Genomic DNA, 24,768 nt, shown 5'->3' on the forward strand with positions numbered 1-24,768 from the left:
AGGGAGTCGTTATTTATATGCCTATAGGGAGTGGTACTCCGTAGGGAGCGAAAGCTACTCAAGTCGCTCCGAATATAAATATTATATTATTTCTAGGAGGATGCAGGTATACTTGCGACACTTCTAGAATGCTGTATAGAGACTACTCTTTAGGTAGATCTAGAAGCTACGCTCGTAGTTAGCGTACTACTTGTAAAGAGTAGCGGTACCTTTGAAAGTGCTCCCTATAGATTACTCCGTAAGCGGATCTAAAGGTCGCGCTCGTGGTTGGATAGCTCGCTTAAGGGGGGTATGTATAGTGTAACAACATCTGCCCTTCCGACTATTGTAATAATCTTGGTGTCCATGTTGACGAGGATAAGCAAGTGATTCCGATGGTGCAAGAAGGTAAACCAGGAAGCGCTTTTAGGGGCAAGCGTCAGACTTGTACTTTGGAGGTAAGGTGTGTGGTAAAGTAGAGGACAGCGATCACGAAGGAGGAAAGGGGACGCTGCGAAGAGGAAGTCGGAAATCGCGACAAGGAAGTCACCCGGTCGGCCTGTGCTGGGCTGCGGCTTGCCGTGTGTCGCGACTTCCGCTGCACAATGCCCATTGCACCCAGTCAACCGCCGACCTGGTTCGTGGTAGACGGCGCGTGACTCACTGCATTCAAATCCTCGTCCGATTTCTGTTACCCTATAGGAATTATCCCATTACGGGTTGTGAATTCGCAACCCCCCTCTCCTGCTAGCGCCGTTCGAGCCTATGCTTACTTGTGATATTTGTATGGAGTAGAAGAAGAGAATCAGTTATGATACATAGAATCTATGTGTGCTCTAAAACTATTTCATCCATATCCGGGACTCGGGCTGAGAGCTAAGCAGGGACTATGTAGGAACTGCTTATATCGTCCTCTAGCTCGCTAGAAGGTAGATCTCGATTCGCGGTGACGGATGTTATATATACTCTAAAACCTTTATATCTATACCCGGGCCTCGGGCTAGGAGCTAGGCAAGGTGTACTTTGTGGGGACTGCTTGTATCGTCTCCTGTCTTGCTAAGGTGTGGATCTCGGTTTCCGGTGACAGACGTTTTATAACCAGGAAAGGCGTCTTGGCAGCCTGTAAGACAGTGTCCGGCGACATGCGAAGGAATGTCTTGTACTCTGGCTTAAGGCCACTATCTAATGCTATGCTACATGATGCTTTTGGTCGGCAGAAACCCTTGCCCTGTTATGAACGAATGGAAGAATTAGGGTTAAACATAGTAAAGAAAAAAAGGAAAGACAAAAGAAAAGAGTGTGTATGTAAAACGAGAGTGGAGTGAAACCAAAAGTGCACCCGACTATCCTTTTTGTCCACACACGCTTGCGTCGCCAGATGGGACGCTGTTGCCATCGGTGGTGTCTCGTCTCTTCCCGTTGAAGCAAGATGCCGGCGCCGTAGCAGCTGAGAAAATCCGAAAGAGGCATCGCGCCATATCGCCGCCCGTAAGTCTCGTCCCAAGAATCCTACACACCTATACTGAAGATCCATTAAACAATCGACACCCAGATTACACCACGTCCTATATAATGTCCATGTCAAGGGGTATCACGAAAGGCCTGCCGCTAAGTTGCGCTGCACGCCGGAAGCGGCGCACAAGCGGGATCAGATGGTTGTCCTGTCAAGTGGATCAAGAGTCCCAGATAGGTCCGAAAGCGGGGATGCCACGAGCTTCCATATCGAAGACGATGTCTTTCGTGCCCTTCGGGTTTGATATGACGACAATAGCTTGGGCATTGAACCTCTTATAAGCCTTGTACGCTTCGAGGGTCATGTCTGGACGCCGACCGATCTTGGTGCTGTCCAAGATGACGGCCTGGGGGTCATGCTGGAAGACTTCATCAAGTGTAGGTGGCTGATATGTCCTTTCCGGGTCGCGTGTACCCCACACCAGATGGAAGTTGTGGTTGGGTTTGCCACGAAGGAACGAGAGACAAGGTCCGATTCCAGAGCCTGTGCATACAATGACGACAGGGCTGAAAATCTGAGCAATGCCCAGGACGCCCCTGATGGGAACACCGCGAACCCAGATGGCTGTCGGAGGGTTCTTGATTATCTTAGCCGTCCAGTCTCCGGCCTTTGAGATGATAACCTCAAAGCCCGGCTTGCCATCGCTCCTGGGAATGGTGGCAAAGGAATGGGTCTCGAGGAGCGGTCTGTCGGTAAGACGAATTCCAGAGCATAGACGGAAGTTGCCATAGTCGAAATGGAGGCGAATAGCATGCGCGGAGAGAGGCTCGGCTTCGATCTTGCGGCGACGGAGGTTAAGCCACGGGTAGATGATGAGAACCGTAGCAAGGACAAGAATCCAAAAGCACGGAGTGCGGACAAGAACGCTGCTGGTACTCCTATCGGTGGCCTTTGCCACAAGGACTATGCCGACCATCATTTGAGCCCAAAACAAACCCATTGAAGTCCATCCGACAAAGCGATGGACGCATTCAAAGTAATTGTGGTACTTGTTCCTTATGGTCGGGTAGGCAAGGACAAGGATGAGCATCATGAGTGTCAGGACTGACCAGGCCAGGCCTACCATCACGCTCTTCTGCTCCCCTCTTGTGAACTCCGCCGTGAGGGTGATAGCGTACACAAGGTACCACATGGTCGCAGCGACTGCACAGCTGCTGTGCACGCCACCGTAGTGGTAAATCTTGGCGGCGGCGCACCGTATATTAAGTGGTAGCCAAAGGGGAAGAGACCTAACGGTATCGAAAAGAACGTTGACAACGTGCTCATTGCGAAAGGCAATGGAGACCAGAAGGTTAGCGGCCACAGCTGTCAGCTGTTGGTAAGATGCCAGATTGCGAGGGTCGGAGACGTCCTTGCCAGTGTTAACACAGCTCTGGAAGGCCCAGAAGAGGCAAAGGCCCAGCAAGTTGAAAGCGAAGAGCACCATGAATATCTGGCGATATACCGAGAACCACTTGTAGTAGACTTCATGTAGGCGGTAGTTGTTGCGGGCACTGAGCCATCCGTAGTAAGGAAGAGGTGGGAGCTCGTTGATCTCGTAGTCGTCATAAGGAGTGATGGTGGAGGCAATGGACCTGTGCTTGTAGTCCGAGGCAAAGGACTCGTTCTTGCATTCTGGGTCGAAATGGCTGCTTTTGTGGTCTGAACTAAATGAGCCGCGCTTGTAGTCTGAGGAAATCGAGCTGTCGTCATAGTCTGATGGGAGAGAGTCGTCATTGCTATCCAAGGCGAAGGAATCCTCTTTATCGACTATAGTCGAGGCGATAGAAGCAGTGTCGCTACTACTATCAATGGTATTGTCGGTCTTTTCATCAACTTCGCTTAGAGTGATGCTGGATTCGTTGACGGGAGGGCGCGTTTGCACGACCTCGGCAAGGTTGGCGAACTTGTGAAGCACAGTGATTGATTCTCGTACAACAGGCTCGCCGAATGTAGCCCGATGGCTAGGAAGAGGGAATTGGATAGTCCGCCGACCGGAGATAGACAAGTCTACTAACTGTTAGCCTCGGGGATCAAACAAATAGAAGCATTGCATACCGTTGAGGCGTTCCATAGCACGCATGTCTGGGACGAGCAAGCAATGAGTTGAAAAGAGCTGCAGCACTGTCGGGGTCGGGAGCAAAAGACAGCAGATGGAATGTTTACTGTGGGTTTATAGACGGGACGAGGGCGGTACAGCAAAGCTGGCGACCAAAAGGCCGGGCAGCTTTATAGTGGACCAAAGCGCGAGCAAGTCGAGAGGCGAAGAAAGTTTTGTCGTGGTAACGAGTGGCTTGAAGTAAGCGATACAGACGGTGGCACGAAGTTGAGAAGTCGTCGTTGCGGAGGCGTCTGCTTTGTTACAAGGTGAAGTCGCAAAGCAAAGTTAGCGCTCTGGTGGAGGTTGCAGCAAAAAACGAGGGTGGAAACGAAAGATATGGCAATGGAAACACAGGAATCCTGCCTGGCTGTCAAAGAGTGTCTTGGTCGGATGGGTGCAGCAACTCAGACGGGTGGCGGAGAGAGGGTTTGAAAGAGAGAGGCGGGCGGGGCGCGGGCGGGAACGTCAGTCTACGCGTGCCTGCCTGGGGTGGCTGCAGATACCGCGGCCTAACACGCACATCGCCAGGCGCGTTTGAACTCTGCTTCCTACCTGTCGTCTGTCTCTTCAAACGGGTGTGTTAGTGATTCCGTCCCTTCAAACGCCTCGGCCCGTCTCTTTTCCTTGTCCCTCTCTCCGCCGCTCTTTTCCACCATCGATCTTCTTTCCTCATCAGCTGCTATCACACGACATGCCGCTCAATAGCACTCCCGTTCCCTCCCTCGACGTCGTATCATGGGCCCTTGGCCGCCAGTATGCCTACGATCAAGACAAGCCGGTAAGTAGCAGACGATCACTCCATATCATGCTTCTTGGTACCGGCTGACTACACAGCTCCTCGTGGATGCCACGGATCGCACCCATTCCCTTTCGGCCAATGAGGCCCGCTCTCTAGTCCGTAGGTTGGTCTGCGGCTTGCTGGCCTTTGGTCTTCAGAAGGGCGATGCAGTTTGCATAGTCAGCCACAATGATGTAAGCTCAGAGAACATCACACCTCACACCAGCTCCATGGCATTGCGGGTGCTCGGCGTGGGAGGCTCGGAAGATGGCGAAGAGTCGATGTTGGATTTAGCGACGTGGGCAGCGTGACACCTAGCCAAACTGGGATGATCCACTCACTTCTGACATTCCCGGTTGACGTCGGCCTCAGCCCGGCTGCCCGCGTCGCGTCAAACACGACCTTCCTTGACGCCCGCATGACATTGCCGTGACTGCGTCTGCTCTTGCACGTGTTTGCCGGGTTCCCGCAGCCGGCCGTCGGGAGGGTCGCCTGGAACACAGCCCTCCAAGACTGCCGTTCCGCTTTCCTAGACATGTCGCTGACGCGCCGTCTTCCAGATTATGTTTCCGATCATCGCTCTCGGCATCATCGGTGCCGGAGGTGCCTATGCGGCCGCCAATCCACAGTATACAGCCGAGGAATTGGCCCATCTGTTCGGCGCTGCGAAGCCGCGCTTCGTTGTTGCAGAAAAGGCACTGTTGGACAAGGTCGCTGCTGCGAGCGAGGAATATGATACCTGTAAGATTTTTGGTTATCATTCCACCGAGTCCGTCCGAGAGCCTGGATTCCTCGACTTCCATGACTTGCTCACGTGCGGCTCGAGCGATTGGATCAGCTTCGACGACGAGAGGACCGCACAGCAGACCCCGGCTGGTCTCTTCCTCACCAGCGGTACAACAGGTCTACCGAAGCTAGCTGTGCGCACCCACAAGAACTTCGTCAATGAGAGTGTGGCGCTCGACGACTCGCGCGACAAGCCCTATGCTATAAGACGACTAATTTCGCTTCCGATCTTCCATGCATTCGCCGCCCCACTTGCCATTTTGGGACCGTTCTGTGGAGGGCATCCAACGTACATTCAGCGCAGATTCGAGATTAATAGCTTTTTGGAGCTGCTTCAAGATGCTGAGATCACGGAGACTGTGGTCGCACCTCCCATCATTACAAGACATCTCCTTGGTGATGCTCTGACGTCTGAGAAAAAGCAGAATTTGCAGAGTTTGAGGACCGTCATTTGTGCTGGAGCCCCTCTCGCTGCTGCCAAACAGCTTGAAGCCAGCAAATTAATTGCACCCTTAGGAAGGATCGTCCAGTGCTACGGAATGACTGAAGGGGGTTGGATGACGACATTCCAGTATCCCGAAGAAGACTACAGCGGCTCTGTGGGAAGGCCGCTTCCTAACACTGATTTCAAGCTTATCGACGAAAGTGGGTTTGAAGTCACACAAACTGACGCTTTGGGGGAACTCGTGGTACGCAGCCCCTCTGTTATGCTCGAGTACTTGAACAACCCGGCTGCTACGAAAGCAACTATCAACGAGGATGGTTGGCTGAGGACCGGCGATCTTGGTTGCATTAAGAATGGAAAGATCTTTCTCGTTGGTCGTATCAAGGAACTGATCAAGGTGAATGCCTATCAGGTCGCGCCAGCCGAGATCGAGGAAGTCCTTGCGTCACATGAGGACATTAGGGAATCGGCAGTGTTCGGCGTCGCAGACGATGCTGGCGAAAACGAGATGGTACATATCCTGGTGGTACGCGAAATTGGGTCAAGTCTCCAGCCAGAAGACATCAGAGTTTTCTTGCTACAGCATCTAGCCAAGCAGAAAGTTCAACATGCCGTTATCCACTTCGGTAACCATGTTCCCCGCAATTCGAGCGGTAAGATCCTGAGGCACGTGCTAAGGGACGAGGTAAAGAAACAGCAGCGTCTTGCCGCGGAGGTGGCCCTTCGTCTCGAACTCGAACCAGAAACTTCTACCGACGACGTGACCAAGAACGGCCAAGTACTGAAGACCCGTGTGGACTCGGGAGCTTGCACGTCTCCGCAGTAAAGCAAGGTCACACTACCCATGGATATACTTCTGTTGTCCCGCTGGTGACAAACAGCGGTCTGTTCGAGTGCCTGGAACTTTGACTCGCTCGATCGCGGCGTCCTGGATCGGCCCGCACTACCGAGTTTGCTGGTGTCTCTCACGGCATCAATCCGGACCCTGATCCTTCACGAACACATCGCGCCTCGATCTGTCTGTGGAACATGACTGAATAGATCTGTAGCACCATGGCTCCCTGCCCACTGACCGTCCAAACATGCACAATTTGTCCTTGCCTCTTCTTCCACCTTTTTCCCATTTCTTTTCCTCTCCTCCTGTTCATTTGTACTCGTATTTCGCTCTCTTTCCAATCAACCGACATCCAAATTGCTTTATCGTACCGTGCGCACGCACAGCCAAACACGCCACCAAGCAACGCACGGGCACCGTAGCGCATTGCCAGAAGAACCACACATGGCGAGGCGGGAGGGAAGCACGGCGCTAAGCTTCTTTGCTCCTCGAAGACTCCTGTACCACCTAACACCCGCACGACCCCGGGTTGGCCTCGAAGGCAGACCCCTGGCTTAGATACACAATTAAGACACATTCAGGGTCCAAACAGGAAGGCGCGACCTGCGCATTGAGCGGGGAGGGGTGCACGGCGCCGGGAAGCAGTGCTTTCGAACGGTTGCATGTGAGGCGGTTAAGGCCCTGGTCGCACGAAGAGAGGGAATGCAATTGTGCGATCGATATGTGAGAGTGAGTGAGTGGGCAAGAGCGTGATTGACTGATTAATCGCTGGGCAGGGTGCAGAATGGCGTTTCTGTCTGCCGGCCTGAACACCAACAACATCACCACGGTCCCAAACGAACGAACCTACCCCTCCAACTACCCCCCATCTCATCGCCATGCCCACCCCGCCTTCGCCTCACCGCTTCTCCCTCTGTCACCATCCTCCCCATCCTCCTCCCTCTTTCTCTCACCCTCATTTCCTCCGCGCCACCACACCTCGCCCGCCGAGAACGCCGCTTTTCCACCAGAACGCCACGCCCAAGCCCTGAGCAACACGACACCGCCGTGTGTATTGTATCTCTCTTGGCTTTCGTCCCTCAGCACCATCCCTCAGCACCAAGGCAGCGACCAGAGCAGAGCAGAGCAGAGCATGCGTCATCGCCGCCCCAACACCCACAACCTCCCGTCCCTCCCCGCCTTATCCGCTTCACCCCCGTCTTGACTTGTTCTGCCTGCCTTGCCACCTTGCCATGCCATGTCATTCTCTGCCATGTCATTTTCTGGCCGCTCGCCCGCCCGCTTCCGTCGCCGTGCCGTGCCGTGCCGCCAATTCCCGGCCCGTCAAGCTTGTGCCAGCTCCGGCTGCTTGACATTGACAGGTTAGGTCGTGTGGGCTGTGTGAGCTGTGGGATCGGGTTCGCTCGCTGTCTGGGTCTTTGATGGCGCTGTTGGGGGTGGGTTGGCGTGTGTGGTGAGTGGTGAGTGGTGTGTGTAGATTGTTGTGTGGTAAGAGAGCGCTGTTTTAACGGATGGGAGTGGTATGTTGAAGCGGGTTTTTGGGTTGCTATGTGGTCTACTGCTGCATTTCTACATACCTACCTACCAACTTATCTCTGTATCTACCTACACAGTCCACAAAGCCTGATTGATACCCGCGTAGCATCCACTGTTCACAGCGCCCTCTCTTGCACATAACGATAAATGCACACGAATTCCCACGAAAACCCCAGTCACGTATATGCATAAACGCCTCTTTTATGGTTGGGGGCTGCTGACTGGCTTGATCGCTGTAACTAGTCCTTCTGTCTGGGGTTCTAGAGGAAACGCATACGCACACACCTTTAAAATCTCAGCCCTTCTGCACGCCTACTCACCCACTCTCCCACTTCCTGAAAGCTGGCTCAGCTGTAGGCAGGCATACAGTGGCAGACAGACAGACAAGTCCGCTATGCACACAGCACTGCACTGCACCAAACCGCAAAATAGTGTCCCACCCATCCACACACGCGCCCCTACTCTGTCTCGACGCAGAAACGACACGGCACAGCCCGCCATCACAGCAGCAAGAAACAGCTCCCTGCATACACAGCCAGCCCCAGCTTAGGAGTAGAGTGACGCCTGCACTGTTCCCGTCGCCGCCCCTGCCGGAGCCGAGGTAGGTTCATGCCACATGCCTCCGTCCATCAGGCCGCGCGGCTGGGCGTTTAGACGTACGTACGTGGACGCAGACATAGCCAACGGAACGCGTGCCCCTGCGCAGAAACTCAGTGACGGGAAAGGGGCGCCCGGCGAGGTAGCCGCAATAGCAATAACGGCAAAGGCGGCAGCGGCAAAGGCGGCAGTAGCGCGCTGGCTTTCGTTCGCGCAAGCGGGCACTGGCTGCGTCGATGACGTTATGCCGTGCCTACTCGTACGAGTACATACGAGTACTCTACGGCTTACGGGTGCGGTTTGGTTATGATAGGCTCGGGGGCGGGAGACGGGGAGTGTGTGCGCGTACGCGTATGTATATACTCTACACGTCCTGGGAGGGGGATAGTTCTCATTAGTGCCTCTGTGCAGAGGGACTGAGTGCCGTAAAGAGTATGCAGTTCTGTGCGTGCTCTTTGGAGCTGCGCATCTGCGGTCTAGCAAGCTAAGACGTGAGTTGAGAGGAGGTGAGCAACGGCGAGCTGCAAACCCGCTTGTCAGCTTAGAGCATTCAGCTTCCTCGTTCGATCTGCCCGATCGCGCGGCTTGCATGCATATGTACATATGTAGGAACCACGGTTCGCGTCGCCGGTCCGGCCCTCGCGGCGCTCACTGTACGTGCAGGTAGCTGGGTATCTCACATTGCGGGCTTGCGCCATCGGGCGCGGGAGCGGCGTGCGTGTGCTGCTTGGGTAGGCGCGGGACGCGTGGGCGCCGTCGGAGGCGTGTTTGTTCGTGGGTGGTGTTTCTTGTGGGACGGGCGGGCGGAAGTGGCTTGTTGGTGTTTCTGTGGGGCTTGGTTCGTTCTATTGTGGCGGCTTTTGGCGTGGAGTTGCGGATGGGTGCGGATTTGTTGTGCGTGGTTGGATAGAGTGGGTTAAGGGGGTGGGATCAAGGCGGTTGCTGTATATGAGGAGCGGTTTGGCTTTATGAAGAGGCTGTTTTGGCATCTGTAGGTCATTGCTGGAGTATATAAGAGTTTAAATGTCGACTGGAGGAAATTAATTCCTACAGCCATAAAAATTAACTCGACAAGAGTATTAACCCCACCAGAAGATATATGCTCCAGCTGAATACACGTACATCTGGAGCTTTACCGCAAACCAGCCACGATTAATTCGATGCCTTAGATCCAGCTGTCTGGTTCAACTTTGGTTCGCGTGCTGGAGTACATGGCACCGTCGTGTCTTACACGCACCAGGGCTCGTGCGTGCTCGATTATGGCAAGTTTCGTTTCAGTTTTGAACGGTACGATGGCTTCATGACCCGTTGTTTGCAGCCAGCACGATTGATCTCCCAGCCATTCAGGCTCAACGCCTTCTGATTTCAGCCGATGACTGCAACACTATTGGCTCGCATTGCGCGATATGACCCCTCTTGCATTAGTTATTGTTAGCATTCCGCGCAAACAACGAACGACTATGATGGCATAACCGCAGTGTCGCCTCATGTCTTGCCGCATGATTGTCTCCCAGCTTTTATTAGGTACTTGCCCATACTGTTTTAAGGGGGAGTGGCAAACGTCTATCTCACACTTACTTTCAATAGGCAAAAGGACAGCGAAAAGCCCCTTGCTTCGATTCGGCCGAGATATCAAAGCTCAGCACAGGTGCTTACAGCAACCACTCATCTGAGATACGCAGGCCGATTCTTCAATGAACTGAAGTTCTGATGGACCTGAACTGTTCTCCCTCGCCACGCAGTGTAACGAGCATTGTGTTGAGACAACGTATAAGGCGGTCCCGGCTGGTCGCCTAAAAATGAATCACACATTCATCGTCGCGAAGGTTCCTAAACAAAACTCTCCGATGTTATACTCACCGAAGAATACCAAGCCCGAGGCTATGGGGGTTATCAAGGTCGACTGGCAGGCGCTGACGCCGACAATAGTATTAACAACGTTGGCGTTGGTGGCAGTTGCACTAAGATTCTATACCCGAGCAGTGTTGGCAAGAAGGGTAATGGTGGAGGATTGGTGCATACTGTTTTCGCTGGTAAGTTTGCACTCCGATTTTTCGTTTAGACGACTGAATGCTGAGTTCGTGATTAACAGACATTGTCTATCGCAATGGCGTCTCTCATTAGCGTCGAATTTCACGTCGCAACGGCAGGATGGGAAACTGAGAAAGCTGCTCTTGCGGTACTCTCGAAGGTATGAGCTTTGCTTGCGTTAGTTGCAGCTTCAGAGTTAACTTTAGCACAGCTCATCCTCACAAGTAACGTCTTGTATCAGACGCTAGTCAATGTCACGAAGACCGCCTTCGTCTTGCAGTACCTTCGCATCTTCCAATATCGACTGTCCAAAATTTTCTGCATTGTCTTGCTCATTATCCTGCTGGGGGCTGCATGCTGGGGTGTTTTCGGAAGCATATTTATCTGTCGTCCTTTCTTCAAGTACTGGAAGCCTGGAGTCGAAGGAAGGTGCATGAACATCAACTCGTACTGGCTGTCCACTGCCTGCATCGGTGTAATCATGGATTTTGTCGTCTGGTTCTATCCCATGCCATTGATCTCGAGCCTACGTCTACCAATGAGACAAAAGGCTAGTGTCATGGGGGTCTTCGCGCTTGGTGGTTTGTAAGTTCCTGCTATAATGATTGATAAGCAGGCAAAAAGCTGACTGTGGGTCGCAGCGTCTGCATCGTGAGCATTCTACGGCTCGCCCTTGTCCAGATATATGCTGCTAAGCAACAGACAGAGAGTCAGCAACCCGTAACTCACCGGTTATTTTAAAATGCATGCTGATCTTGAATTCGCAGAATCGGGCGCCACTCTAATCGTGTGGTCGGCAGTCGAGGCAAATGTCGGGATCATCTGCGCTTCTCTCATGGCCTTGAAGCCGCTGTTGGCTAAGTTTTTCCCCAGGTTTCTTGATGTGAGAAGATCGTCCAAAAAACACCTCAAACTACGCACCATGTCTCAGCAAGACAGTTGCGGATTTTGGGGCCATACTTGCGACACAAGATGCGCGGCTTCGAGTCGGGACAGTCGGGTGCCGCCGCCTGCTGCGGTGGAGAGTATTTTGATCACTAGGAACACTCTTCTGAGAGAGGATATTAGCAGAGAGGATATTGAGTTTTTGAAGAGACAAGACACTATGCTGGAAGAAGGGTCAGAGGATCATGTGCGGGGTTTGACGCTTGGTCCGTTCTTGTCAGAGAACGGTTCAAGTACGGTATGAGGGGAGGAGCTGCATTCAATACGTAAACCGATGAAGACTGATTTCGACCGCGCCTCTCTCTGAATAGTTTGGTTATCCACGAATAGTCTGCTCACCCATGTGAAGTTAAAGCTGCTTAGGTATATGACTTACTTTTGTATCCTCATAAATACACTCTTCCGTAACCCTGTAAAGAGCCTTAGGGCAAATTCAGAGCTACTCGTAACTACGCAAAGAGCACTCGGTAAGTAAGTATAGCGAGCCCAGTCTGATAGGCGGTTAAGAGGTGGGTAAACTAGCTAAGTGAGTGGACGAATCATCCGGAGCGGAATGGAAAGTCGAAAAAGGAAACCAGAGCTGTGCTCCGCTACGGTAGTTCACCGTATTTGCGAATAGTGAAAAGTCATAGTTGATGATGGAGTTTGTGGAGCGATGGAATCGCTGGGCGGGAGAGCAACAGACGACCCGTGACGCCACAACCGCACGCGCCAACGGCGACGCCATCCAACGCGCTTTCCGTCGTCACAGCTCCACATGCGCCGGCAAATCCATTGCTCGTCAGCGACAACACCCGCAATGATCCACGACTGTTGCACCGCCTAGCACTCCTTACCCCCTTCACAATGGCGGCCGCCCAGCCCGAGCGCATCCCAATCGCCACTCTGCATCCGAAGCTTCCTGCACCCGCCTCAAAGTCCATAACCGCCATTGTCACTCTCCTCTGGCCGTACTCGTCGTCAACTCGGACATGCGCCCTCCTGCTCGCCGAACCCGACTTCCGCCTTCGTCGCCGCCGCGGCCAGGTCCGCGTTCAACTATTCGGAGAGGCAGCGCACGCCGTCGCAACGAGCGGCGTTGGCATCGGCGATGAGGTCGTGCTGCGCCTCACGGGTGCGGAGTGGCTGCGCGTACAGGGAGAGGAGGATGGAGTTGTGACAACACCGGGCAAGAGCGTTGAGTGGGAGCTGGGGTTCCGCCGGCGGCTAGGCATGCGTGTCACACGCGACGGACAGAACCTGGCACATCTTGATGTCAGTAGCGGGACCCCGGAGCCGGAAGGCGAGCAGGATGAGGAGTCGGCTTTCGAAGACTCGCCGCTTGTGGCGCGGCTGAGTGCAAACGGTTTCCAGAGCGCCGTGTGGTCGTCGCCGGCATTTCTCAAGCGAGCCCGTCTCTCGCTGGATCAGCTGGATCGAAGCTTTGGGTCTGGGTCAGATTTGTTTGCGGAAGAAGACGGATACGTTGAAGGCAAGGGCAGGAAGCGGCGTAGGAAATCGTTCAAGGACATCAATGTGTGGACCTATACTACAAGAACGCCTTCGCCCGAAAAGACCGATGCTATATCTGTGGATGACGAAACAGCGATTACGCCACAAGAAGAGATTTCTGTGGCTCAGCAGGCTACCCCACTTTCAGAGACACCTGTCTCTGCTGAGACATCCTTTGCCGAAGCCACCGCCGAAGATGAAGAAAGCCTCGTGCCCGAGCCGTCGGAAGCCCCTAAACATCCCGAACCCGTTGATCGTGAAGAGGCCCTGGAAAGGAAACTCGATGAACCCAAGACCATGCAAGAGGAGCGGCAGGCATTGGAAGATGCCATCACTCAGGAATATCTCGTCGAAACCCATGAGCATGAAGCCACGAGTGGAGACATCAGTGAGGACACGGACGTTGCTGAGCCCGAAGACCGGTTGGATGCGTCTTACTCATTGAAAGATGTCGAGCTGGTTCAGGGGGATGACTATCACTCAGTCGAGCAAGAAGAGGAATCCATTGACAATGAACGGACTGAAGGTGAATCCGTCTTCTCAGATGCACCTAAGTCTTCTGAGTTATTAGCAGGGGGAAGTCCTTCCGGGGTACCACTACAGGGTAAAGACTCCGCTAAGGAGGCAGACTCTGAGCGGGAAGAGGATGTCGAAGATGCTGAATCTAACGTCGAGACTGCTGAAGTTTCTTCCAGAGAAGCTTCTGAAGAGCCAGACCTGAGTCAACAAGGTAAGCCTTCAACTGGTGACGGACGAAAAGACGCCGGTAAGGCAATAAGCGTGAGCAAGGCGAAATCGCCGGACACAGGAGCCGAAGTGGAAGCAGGACCAAAAATTTCTGAGCAAATTTCTGCTACTAATCAGGAAGCATCAAAACTGATGGATCAGCCTACGATTCCGATGCTCCCTCCAGCCTTGCCATACTTGCAGGCGCAACTGGCCGCTAGCTCATCATCAAGGGAACCAGCCATTGCTGTTCACGCTCCTGAGACGCCTCAGCTGCAACCCGTGACATCCTCTACCCTGCCGCTGCCTTCACCATTTCCTGAGACGACTGAAGCCACTGCAACCTCTTACATGGACTCGCGCCCGTCTATAGCTTTAGAGCCATCTACTGCGGATATCCAGGAAGCACAGCATGCTGGCGGGAAGCAATCGACTGTTGCGCAACTGGAGGTTCCAAAGACTTCTCAGATAGATTTTCGACTCGCGGGTGTTGAGGGACAACAAAAAGCCTCCATGAAAGCGGATCAAGGCGTCGAGCCTCATAGCCAGTCGGACTTTGACGACAGATTTCCTTTCGGACTTGATGGGGCTTCCGCTGCTCCGAGGCCAAAGTTGGGACCAATCACAAAATCTGTGGAAGTCATCGACTTGCAAGACTCGCAATTGGATATGACGCAGCCTGCTCCTCCCCCTGTTGTTGAGGAAAAGGAGCTTGTTCCCACGAGTAAGGCAGAGGAACAGAAGGTCCCAGCAGATCCTTCCTTGGCCAGACAAGCAATTACTCCACAGCCAGCGCCTACGCCAGTGGTCGAAATGCTTGCAGAAAAGACGAGCAGTGATGCAGAACTCCTTGACGATACGAGATCAGTGGCAACAGGCAATGCCAATCAAGATCAAATGGACCATTTCCAATCTAGTATCGACGAGGCGACTCAACAGCAAGCTTCGCAAAAGTTACAGCAAGCCGTTGAAGAAACGAAGACGCCTCCTGCTGAGGACCTTGAGAAAGAGGGTGAGTCCAAGCCTTCATCCGATCAAATCAAGGAAGCGGAAAGACGCAAAGGTGTTCAGGAGGAAACCCAGACGCCGTCATCTCCTTTGGAGCCATCTGCGCCAGTGCAAACACAGGAAGACGTCTCAGAACCGGAGTCATCACAGCTTTTGGAAAGCTCTGCACCACAAGGACCGATGTCGTATGGCCAAGAGTCTTACGTGCCTTCATGGGAAGACGAGGATACGATGATGACGGAGCCTGAGGCTGAACCCTCAGAACTTCCGGGGCCTGCTGCCGTACCACAGGAGCGGGATGAAAGCCGGGTCCCTGATGTCGGTGCTAGGCCTTCGGCGGACGTTCCGGTCGCGAGTAAAGAGCAGGCTCCGCAAATTGTCGATCTAGGCAGCGAGACCGACAGCGAGGATGAGTCTATGGTGGATGTGTCTGCGGTTAGGGAGGAGTCGGTCGCTCCGGTCAGAGATGAGGAGGTGACTGGGCGTGGGCGGACGATTGAGTCTGTTCAGACGGCTGAGCCTGTGCGGAAAACCGAACGTGTCCAGACAGCCGAGTCTGTTGAGACAGCCGAGCCTGTTCAGACAATTGAGCCTGTCCAGGATAGTCAAATCCAGCCAGCTGCCGAAACAAGAGGCTCCAGCTCCGAATACCATGTCCTTAGCTCGTCGCCTTTGACTGCAACTGAGCGACGGTCTGCAGAGGAGATTGAGCACCTTGACCTTTCTCAGGTCGAGCCGGACTACATTTCTTACACTCCCTCGCAGACACAAACTCGAGCTGCGCCTACTTCCTCTGGAGTGGCACAGAGAGTGTTGGCCCGACGTCGCCGGACGAAAGTCAAGGACTCCGAGGACAGCTACAACTCAGAGCAGTCCATATCCACCATTGTGGAGTCGTCTTCACCAGCACCCGAAACCATTCCCGAGGAGGAATTTGAACCTTCCGCGCTCGAGCCCAGCCAGATCCTTGGCGAGCCTTCACAAACCACTCCGCCGCCCCAGCACGCCTCACGGCGGACGCCTGAGCCTCCTTCAGTCAGCCCAGTGACACCGGTCCGGCAGAAAGCGCCATCCCCGTCGCGATCTCCGGTGGGACATACGCCGGAGATGGACCCGCAGGAAGTCCAGAACAGGAGGCTCGAGAGCCAGCTGCGCGATAGTTATCCTGAGCTGGTGGAACCACTGCCTGTCCATCCGTCGACCTTGCCGGAGCATGCGGTTCCGATGCATTCATCGATGCTAAGGGACGAGTCAAGCTTGATGCGGGCGCTGAGGACTACGCAACCCCAGCCCTCTGCTTTTGAGGAGTCGGTGAGGGCTGGTGGGAAAGAGGCTCAGGTCGAGACTCAAGGTGAGACTCAGGATTCTAAGGCAGCGGAGACTCAGGTCTCCACCCAAGCAGAGACTCGGGACGAGACTCAAGACGAGACTCAAGTCACTCCTAAAGCCAAGTCCCAGAAGGCAGTCGCAGATCACGAGGTCGACGAAATGGAAATTGTCCATTCTTCACCTCCGGCGCAACCTTCACTCGCTACACGTCACTTCCAGTCGGTGCAGCAAACGCAACCCATCACGCCCGAGGCTAGCCAACAGACCTCTCAGGTCCAGGAAACGTCCAAACCAACGGCGGCTGACAGCATTGCGCCGCCGACACCAGAGCTCACTCAGAAAACTGGTTCGTTTGCCAAAAGCGATTCGCAAACAACTGTCGTGCCTGTTGAGCAACATAAGCCTTCTGAAGTCACCACACAAGACAAGACCGTCGCTCCTCGTCCAGCAGCTCCAGAAGCAGCCAAATTCCCACAAGCAGTCGCTGAGCAACAGACGCCAGCCAAGAAAGCGGTGCTTCACTTCGACAGCCCCACGCTCTTTGGTACCCCCGCCAAAGTCACGGTTCCTCGTCCAGCTGCCCCAGAAGCGGCCAAAGCCTCACAGGCAGCCGTCGAGCAGCAAACACCAGCCAAGAAACCGGCATCGCAATTCGAGAGCCCAACCCTGTTCGGCACCATGACGCCAAGCAAAGGCCTGGCAACGCACCCTAGCACAACGCCCAAAGACGCGCCTCCCTCTCTCTTCAGCTTTAGCAAACCGCTCACACGACCTCTACAAAGCCAACTCGCAACGCAGAGCCAAAGCCAAGGCATCCGCACCGCGCTCTCATACTACACGCCGTTGTCCCAGGTTCCATCGTTTTTGAACTCTCAGGCCTCGACGCTCGACGTGCTGGCCGTGTGCACGCGCGCCGCAAAACCGCCCACGCGTGCGTCAGCTGGCCCGAAAGACTACTTTACGCTTTTCCGCGTGGCGGACACGAGTTTGACCAAGGGCGAAGAGGTGCGGGTGCAGGTGTTTCGGCCGTGGAAGGCGGCGCTGCCCGAGGTGGAGGCGGGGGACGCGGTGCTCTTGCGCGGGTTTGGCGTCAAGAGCTTCAAGGGCGGGGCGGGGCTTGTGAGCGGCGAGGCGGCCGCGTGGTGTGTGTGGCGGTATGGGAAGGCTCGGGAGCGCAAGATGGACTTTTCGCAGAGTCTGGGGCCGGGGTCGGGGGTCGCTGCTAAGGGACTGGATTATGATGGCATTGGCGGGGAAGCCAAAGAGACGCGCCGCAGGAAGAGACATAGTACTGGCGGCGCGTTGGGCGCGGGTTCGAGCTGGGGCTTCGGCTCGGCGTCCGAAAAGCCGATTTGGGCGGACCGCACGAGCGGGCTTTGGGGCGATGCTACGGGCGATGCGAAGGGAGAGAGCGGCAGCAGCAGCAGCAGCAGCAGCAGCGGGGATGAGGACAATGGAAGTGGCAGTGGTAGCGAGGGCGATGCTGGGGAGCGTGGTGGCTTGCAAGTAAAGACGCGTCGTCGCCAGCGTGTGCCGCGCGAGGAATGCCATGGGCCGCCGGTGGAGGTTGGGGAAGAGGAGAGGGCGCTGGTGGGGGGGTTAAGGGCGTGGTGGCTTGATTCTTCGAAGGATGGGAATTCGCAGCATGGGGATGGGGAGGGTGTGAAGGGGGAGGAGTGAGCAGTGAGCTGCGGGGGTTTTGTACATAGGTATCTGGTGCGTGGTTGGTATGGTTAGTGTGGTTAATCGAGGGGTATTTGGGGATATGGACCGAACGCTTTCCTCTTGCAAGATGCTTGGGTATTAAGCTGGTTGGTATCATATCATGGGCTTTTAGTGACGAATCACTAAATTATAGAGATGAGATCACTTAACGCAAATCAAACGAATGGATGCTCGCAAACGAAACCAGCAGACCCAAAATAAAAAGCCATAACCTCATTACCGCACACCCACATCAACCGCCCCTCCCCACCTATACAACCTCCAAGTCCGCCACCTCGCCATACCCATTATACGCGACGCCTCTCAGATTCCACTGCGCAAGCGGCTGCTGCACATTCCCCGCGCGATCCGTAGCGCGACTTAGAATCCTCTTCCCCTTCCCAGCCGCGACGGCCAGCCTCGCCTCCCACAGACACCACGCCCACTTCTCGCCCTTGCCATCCAGCAGCCTCGCCTCGACCCACTCCTTCCCATCCGCACTAACCTCGACCTTGACGACCGGCCCGCCCATCCCGGCAGGCAGCGCGTAGCCCCTGACCAGGACCGTGCCGAGCGCATCCCTGCTCACGCGGCTGCCAGCACCAGGCACGCCGATGACGCTGTTCACAGGCATATCCTGCAGCGCGGGGACTTTGTCCCAGAAGCGGGCCGCGGCCTCGGTCGAGTCCGCCTCGGGCGGGAGGATCTTGTAGTCGCGCTGCTGGTAAAAATTGCTCGACTCCTGCGGCTGCACCGTCACGCGATCGAGCCACTTGACGCAGCGGGCGCCGGCGATGCCGGGCGCGATGGCGCGGACGGGGCAGCCGTGGTTGGGGGTTAGGGGGGCGGCGTTCATGTCGAGGGCGAGGAGGACGTCGGCGGCGGGGTCGAGCGCCCGCGCCAGCGGGATGCTGCTGCCGTACCAGGACGCTTCTTGGCAGGGGTTGCTGTGGCAGGCGAAGGCGACGTGCGCGCTGGCTTGCGCGGCGCTGGGGAGCGCGATGCCGGCTTGCGCGAGAACGTCGCGTAGTAACGGACCCCGCCAGGAACAGTTCATTACGGCGCCGTCGGCCCAGTCGATCCCTTGCACTTCTTTGAGCGTCGTTCGCATCGTGTGCCGTCGGTTGCCGGCGCATTGGAGCGCGCATACTACGCTGTGTTGGGGGAGGGATTGCAGGTCCAAGAGGGTGAGGGACAGCTCGTTTTTGACGGCGCCGTCGATCCGGACGCGGTGTTTTGTGGGGTCGATGTGGGGGATTGCTCTGCAAGATGTTAGCTGCTGGTGATAGTTAAGATGAGAAGAGAGTGGGGTGTTCTACCCGTGGTTGCGGTCGTAGCCATCATCCTTTGTGAGAAAGCTACATCCAGCGGCAGTTACGTCAGCTCATGAGATCGAAGGGCTAGAACAAAAGATATAGACAAGAGAAAGACACAGCAGAAAGGCCGGACCGCGGCTCCCTGTCTTCCGCATACCTAGAAATCAGCTTTTCGAGCGGAGGCTCGCGGTTAAGAGGTTCCTCAGCCGAATACTCAAACTACTCAATCGGGCATGTCAGCGGAGCCATTTTACCCAAATAGGAAAGTTGTAGAGCGCTTTGAAACCGCACCTTGACCATATTGTCGTAGGGTGTTGTCCGTGCTTGGGATTGCGTGCTCGCGCGTGATGCAAGAAAAAGACGTGGATGATTCAGCCGCGCGGGGTAGTCCGGGACCAATCAGTGAAGCAAGTTGTAAAGGTACAAGAGATGCCGGGATGAGCTGCAAATCGTCTTAAAGAGCTGCTTGTTATAATGCTCAACGTCATCTGGCACGTGCGCGTTTACCTATTTTAGGTCCGACTGACTGCTACCCGGACGGGACTCATGACTGGGAGATATCAAGGTCATACCCACTGCACTCACGCGCATAGTTCATCTTTCAGCTCGCGAAAGTCCAAGGACATAGTAAGCAGCTGAAGCCGGGTCAGCTAATGCTCTGTCTCATGCAGAAACATGTATAAGGGATCATGTATAAGGGATCATGCAGACGCAAGTGTGTAGGAGTATTATGTCCACGCGTAGACATGTCCGCTGAGTATTGACAGCATCGGATTGCCTGCAAGATGAGTTCTCGCCTGGAGCTAGACGGCGCACCTACGCGGCGAGCAGAAGCAAGCAGGCGTTTGATGACTGAAGTTCCGCGACTTAGTGAAAAGCCTCCACTGCCTTTGGAAAAATCCAGCACCAAAAGCAGAAGCCACGACAACACCATCACCAACTCAGTGCGAACAGAAAGAGAGCCTAGATAAAAGCCCAACTAAAACGCGAGCATTCCACATGTATAGGCGTGCAAATGACATACATGTATACGAAACCTCCCTTGCACAACTTCGTGCCGTCGCAGCCTGCCCGCCAGCGACATTTTCGCGTCACCCAGTCGAATCATCTCTGCCCAGGAACGCCAGCCCACCCAGATCTATCACGCGGTATATGTATTAACTTTCAATTTAATTGTGGACAAGAGTCCAGAAATGAGACGGCCCGTAATGACTGGTCCGTGGAGGAATGGCTTGAAAGCGAATGACTCGAAAATGAGCGGCCTATTCCATGCCGACAAACTTGAACCAGTTCGGCCGGCAGTCTTCCTTGTTGAGCCAGGCCTCGCCGTCGGTGAACTTGCCGGCCGTGCAGCCCTTGCATTTGGGCGACGTGGGGCAGTTGAAGAAAGGGATGTGCTGGTAACCGATGTCGCGGAACCTGCAGGTAGCAAGGTTAGCACTGTGTCTGGGATTGATAGGGGAAGCCAACATACCAATGAATCTTGCTCTTGTCTTCAAAGAGACCGAGCGCGATGGAGTGAACGGGAGCATCGCCCCAGCGTTCGTAGAAGAAGCCGCCAGCCCGGTCAAGGTGCTGGAAGTAATCCTCGTACTCCTTTGAGCGCCAGAAGTTCATGTCACCAATCTCAAAGTTGGACCAGAAGTGGCAGGTGGAGTAGCCATTGGCGAGCAGGTTGTGCTGCTGGCGACGCTTGCTGTCGGTCAACCAGTCCATGGCGTTGTTCTTGTGCAGGTAGCTCGAGTGCTCGTCGCTCGCGATGAACTTGAGCGTCTCGGGCCACAGCGATGTCACGCTCTGCGGCGAATCGTACAGATTGATCGTAAAGCCGTACGTCTTGTTGTGGTCCTCCATCCACCGGAATACGTCGTAGTCGATGTCGCAGAAGAAGTGGACGTGCGGCTCGACACGCCAGTAGTAGCGGTACTTTTCCAGCGCCGGGTGCTTGTAGAACATGCCGCTGTTCCAACGACACATCTTGTGATAGGAGAGCTTGTTCGCATACTGGACGTCTTGCTCCTCCAGGACGTGGACTGATTCCTCATACAGGTCCATGTTGATCCATGACGGCACGTCCCAGTGCTCTTTGGGTACGAGCTCTGTCGGCGCATTAGCAGCTGGGCATATGCGTCGCGCCAAACCAAAAGATGGCCCTACCGTATCGCACCTCCGCTTTCGTGGCCGCCCGCGTCTTCCGCTTGAATTCATCGGTAAAAGGCACATCATTGAAGAAGGTCCATGGGTAGTTGAACTTGCTGTTCCAGGTGCGCTCCAGATCCCGCATTGACTGCAGCAGCTCCTCAATCTCCTCGTTTCGGACCAGGCTTATGATGGTGGCATTGATGCGATCGGAGTTGGGGTTATCGGGCGCATAGTTGTTGCCCTCGACACGACGCAGCGGCTCTGCCGGTTCACCTGAGGCTACGGGCTGTCAGCATGGGCAAGGCGGGGGCGGAAGGCTGGTTGCGCTCACGGTCAGTCTGCGGGTCCTTGTCCCAATTGTCGACCTTAGATTCGGGCACAGCTATGGTCGCAGGCGACCGGAACAGCTCGTAGAAAACGAAGATGAGTAGGAAAGTCGCAAGCACGGCAAGCCCGCGCATCGCTCGGGGCACCGCCATGATGGATTGAGGGATTGCAGACGGAGAGAGCGCCGCGTAAACGTCGTCGCGTACTCCTTCGATGCCTGGTGGCCAGGCGGCGTACGTCCTAGATCCAGATCCTTGCAGGGATCATCTGGCCGGGGTTTTGCCGCGCTCGGCCTCGCCCTCGTCGTCCGGCGCGTCTCCCCGAACTCTCGCGTTGGCCAACAAAAGATGTAGATGACCACGCCGCCATGGCGCACTCGGCCACCATAACCGGCCTCGCCGCCGACCTGATCACCAGCTTCGCCGGCCAGTCCGTGACGGTACGTATGCTCGCGTCCCGTGACCCAGCTCTGGCTCATCCCTCCAGAACGACTCGCGCAAGTTCAGAAGAACCAAAGATGCCGTGGCGCGAGGCCTTCGCGCCCAGCAATGGACGCGCACGAACCAGTTTGACGTGCAGGAGAGCTATGAAGGCTTGGTGGAGAAGTTCTTCGTCTTGAACCGCAGCGACCTTGCCGAAGCTCTGGAGGTTCGTCTGAAAGAAATCGAGAGAACACCTGGAAGATGGACCCCGGAGATACTCTCTCTTTTCCTGCACCTGTCGGATAATGCTGTAGAGAAAGCCAGCGTCGAAAATCTCGAGTTGTTGAAACCGCCGGAGCCGCCTCCGTCGCTAACGTGGGCGGAGATTATCGCCGACGACCCTCTGGATGAAGAGGGTGTCTGGGACGATATCGACTATGCTGCCGAGTCCTCCGAAGAGGAGCGGCAGCCTAAGAGAAAGCGCGCTGCCACCACCAGAGAACCCTCACCACCAACAACTGAAGAGGATGAAGAAGACGACTTCGTAGCAGTCGCCGAGACTTTCCTCCTCCCATCGAGGCCCTCGACGCTCGAAGAGGTTTCTGAATCCCAATTCTGGCGCAAAGAAAAAGACAAAACCGAGCCTACAGAAAAAGACATTAAACAGAGTCCTGGGGGAAGGCAAACGTCCCAAATTACTGAACTCCAAGCCATTCGCGAGACATTATTTATGCTTGCTGGGCTACCCACGTCACTGTACCGGTTGGATAAGAAAACAGCACATGTTGACTGCAATGACCGTTTCATTCTTACGCACGCCATGATTCCAACCTGGAAGAATCAACTACGGGAACTTGCCAGCATCGGTGACGGTCTGCTTGAACTTCGATCGTGGACAAGCGGTAGGCAATCCGTCGCGCTCCTACAGACATTTCAGGCAGCTGTAGTAGAAGAGATAGGTCAATTTGACAAATATCTCGCTCAGCTCCAAGGCTGCTATTTGGGTACGTCGCAACCCGTGGCAGTCAGCCTTACCGCGGTTATGGTGAAGGTACAACAACGAGCCGAACTACTGTTACGACTCAAGGACCTAATTATGACGGCTTCACAATCTGACGGCCCGTTTACTTTCATTGAAGCGCTGTACAATCAGATCAACCTGTCACAAGTCGTCAATGAACCATGCTTGTTCCAGACTTTGGGCAGAATATTCTTTCAGTGCTTACAAACCTACCTGAAGCCCATTAGAGAATGGATGGAACAAGGAGAACTTGGCCTCGACGATCAAATATTTTTTGTGGGCGTGGCAGACAAGAGCAGCGAAGCAGCGTCGTTGTGGCACGACCAATACGTCTTGCGGCATGACAGCGGCGGAGAATTGCATGCCCCCAGCTTTTTGCATCCAGCAGCGAAGAAAATATTCAATTCGGGGAAAAGCGTCGTCTTTCTGAAGGAATTGGAAAGACACGACATAGCAGCCTCGTCGATTGAGACTGAGCCATGTTTGGACCTCGAAGCAGTCTGCGGCGGAGTTGGAGTTCCTTTGGCGCCGTTCTCAGAGCTGTTCAACTTGGCTTTTGAGGATTGGATTAGGAGCAAATACACACTTGCCTCGACTGTCTTGCGCCAGCATCTTTATAGCGGGCTTTGGCAGTCACTCGATGCTCTAGAGTTTATCTACTTTTCTAGAGATGGCTCGCTCATGCAAAGCTTTGCGGATATGGTCTTTGAGAAACTGGACCGCGGGCGGACTGGCTGGAATGACCGATATCTCTTAACAGAGATAGCGCGAAGTGTCTATAGCGTTGTGCCCTCGGTCAATGCCGACAGACTGGTCGTCCGGCCAGTAGCAACAAAACAAAAAGGACGGACCGTCAAGGCCCTAGGCAGCATCGCCGTCGACTACATCGTAAGCATCCAAACCCCCCATACCCGGAATCACACTGACCGCACCAGCTCCCCTGGTCCATTCTCAACGTAGTCCAACGCAGCTCAACCCCCACCTACCAACGCATCAGCACGCTGCTGCTGCAAGTCTACCGGGCGCGCTACCTGCTGCGGAGCACGCAGCTCTGGCACAGCGGCACGCCGCAGCACGCACAAGCGCAGTACTACCTGCGGCACCGGCTCCTCTGGTTCGCCGACATGCTGCACGGCTACCTCACCGAGACGGTTCTGTGGACCGCAACCACCGCGCTCCGCAAAGCCCTCGCCGACGCAGAGGACATCGACGTCATGGCCGCCCTGCATGCAAACCACGTCCACCTGCTCGACCGCCAGTGCCTGCTCACGCCGCAGCTGCGCCCGATCCTGCAGGCCGTGCTCGCCCTGCTCGACCTGAGCGTGTTCTTCACCGACGCGCTGGCGGCACTGAGCGGCGAGGGGAGTCTTAACGTGCACGCGCGGCGCGAGACGACGCCGCGCAGCGGCGGGGGTGGTGGTGGCGGTGGCAGCGACAGCGGCACGCGGCGTCGGCCGGCGGGCTCGGGCGAGGACACGGACGAGGACACGGACGAGGATGAAAACGAGGCTGAGGATGGGGACGAGGATGCTGACGCCGGCAAAGAGCGCGCGAGGCGCGCGACTAGCTCCGAGAGCGCGGAGGCGGCGCGGCCGGAGAGCTTGGCCCAGATGCGCGCGCAGTTCGGGCAGCTGCTGGGGTTTGTGGTTGCGGGGCTGCGGGGCGTGAGCCGTGCGGGAGGGGAGAGGGCGTGGGAGATGCTGGCTGAGAGGCTGGAGTGGGGTGTTAGTGTTAGTGGGGGGAGTGGTGGGGGGAGG

At 55.3% G+C, this 24,768-nt stretch overlaps 9 protein-coding genes across 9 annotated transcripts in view; 4 read left to right on the plus strand and 5 right to left on the minus strand.

Moving 5' to 3' along the window:
- Positions 1 to 1,018: 1,018 nt before the first annotated feature.
- Positions 1,019 to 1,550, minus strand: K452DRAFT_52115 (uncharacterized protein). The gene has a single exon (XM_033546785.1). The coding sequence runs from the start codon at positions 1,447 to 1,449 to the stop codon at positions 1,168 to 1,170; it is 282 nt and encodes a 93-aa protein (XP_033395870.1). The 5' UTR covers positions 1,450 to 1,550; the 3' UTR covers positions 1,019 to 1,167.
- A 102-nt stretch (positions 1,551 to 1,652) lies between these two features.
- Positions 1,653 to 3,554, minus strand: K452DRAFT_309946 (uncharacterized protein; the record flags this gene model as incomplete). The annotated part of the gene is made up of 2 exons (XM_033543292.1): positions 1,653 to 3,481; positions 3,530 to 3,554. 2 exons carry the CDS (start codon positions 3,552 to 3,554, stop codon positions 1,653 to 1,655), a joined length of 1,854 nt encoding a protein of 617 aa, XP_033395871.1.
- A 709-nt stretch (positions 3,555 to 4,263) lies between these two features.
- K452DRAFT_230476 (uncharacterized protein) lies at positions 4,264 to 6,407 on the plus strand (the record flags this gene model as incomplete). Its single annotated transcript, XM_033537097.1, has 3 exons — positions 4,264 to 4,350; positions 4,407 to 4,544; positions 4,911 to 6,407. 3 exons carry the CDS (start codon positions 4,264 to 4,266, stop codon positions 6,405 to 6,407), a joined length of 1,722 nt encoding a protein of 573 aa, XP_033395872.1.
- On the minus strand, positions 6,328 to 6,859 carry K452DRAFT_288925 (uncharacterized protein). The gene has a single exon (XM_033540748.1). It carries the CDS (start codon positions 6,841 to 6,843, stop codon positions 6,547 to 6,549), a length of 297 nt encoding a protein of 98 aa, XP_033395873.1. The 5' UTR covers positions 6,844 to 6,859; the 3' UTR covers positions 6,328 to 6,546.
- A 3,489-nt stretch (positions 6,860 to 10,348) lies between these two features.
- Positions 10,349 to 11,963, plus strand: K452DRAFT_351978 (uncharacterized protein; the record flags this gene model as incomplete). Its single annotated transcript, XM_033545750.1, has 5 exons — positions 10,349 to 10,582; positions 10,642 to 10,740; positions 10,777 to 11,165; positions 11,222 to 11,289; positions 11,348 to 11,963. 5 exons carry the CDS (start codon positions 10,349 to 10,351, stop codon positions 11,767 to 11,769), a joined length of 1,212 nt encoding a protein of 403 aa, XP_033395874.1. The 3' UTR covers positions 11,770 to 11,963.
- A 408-nt stretch (positions 11,964 to 12,371) lies between these two features.
- On the plus strand, positions 12,372 to 17,759 carry K452DRAFT_309949 (uncharacterized protein; the record flags this gene model as incomplete). The annotated part of the gene is made up of 1 exon (XM_033543293.1): positions 12,372 to 17,759. One exon carries the CDS (start codon positions 12,372 to 12,374, stop codon positions 17,757 to 17,759), a length of 5,388 nt encoding a protein of 1,795 aa, XP_033395875.1.
- A 295-nt stretch (positions 17,760 to 18,054) lies between these two features.
- On the minus strand, positions 18,055 to 19,399 carry K452DRAFT_299556 (uncharacterized protein; the record flags this gene model as incomplete). Its single annotated transcript, XM_033542238.1, has 4 exons — positions 18,055 to 19,045; positions 19,103 to 19,141; positions 19,257 to 19,318; positions 19,391 to 19,399. 4 exons carry the CDS (start codon positions 19,397 to 19,399, stop codon positions 18,055 to 18,057), a joined length of 1,101 nt encoding a protein of 366 aa, XP_033395876.1.
- A 798-nt stretch (positions 19,400 to 20,197) lies between these two features.
- K452DRAFT_52178 (glycosyltransferase family 15 protein) lies at positions 20,198 to 21,773 on the minus strand. Its single transcript, XM_033546786.1, has 4 exons — positions 21,573 to 21,773; positions 21,257 to 21,520; positions 20,574 to 21,198; positions 20,198 to 20,518 (listed from the first exon to the last, which is right to left on the minus strand). The coding sequence occupies exons 1-4, from the start codon at positions 21,718 to 21,720 to the stop codon at positions 20,362 to 20,364; spliced, it is 1,194 nt and encodes a 397-aa protein (XP_033395877.1). The 5' UTR covers positions 21,721 to 21,773; the 3' UTR covers positions 20,198 to 20,361.
- A 162-nt stretch (positions 21,774 to 21,935) lies between these two features.
- Positions 21,936 to 24,768, plus strand: part of K452DRAFT_327592 (uncharacterized protein) — a gene marked incomplete at both ends in the record, with an annotated part of 3,456 nt that continues 623 nt past the window's right edge. The window contains 4 exons of the mRNA XM_033544929.1: positions 21,936 to 22,007; positions 22,055 to 22,994; positions 23,016 to 23,899; positions 23,947 to 24,741. Of these exons, the coding sequence (XP_033395878.1) occupies positions 21,936 to 22,007; positions 22,055 to 22,994; positions 23,016 to 23,899; positions 23,947 to 24,741 (2,691 nt within the window). The remainder of the gene's footprint in view (positions 22,008 to 22,054; positions 22,995 to 23,015; positions 23,900 to 23,946; positions 24,742 to 24,768) is intronic.

This window comes from Aplosporella prunicola (genome assembly GCF_010093885.1).
Source record: "Aplosporella prunicola CBS 121167 unplaced genomic scaffold K452scaffold_17, whole genome shotgun sequence".
NCBI classification, from domain to species: Eukaryota; Fungi; Ascomycota; class Dothideomycetes; order Botryosphaeriales; family Aplosporellaceae; genus Aplosporella; species Aplosporella prunicola.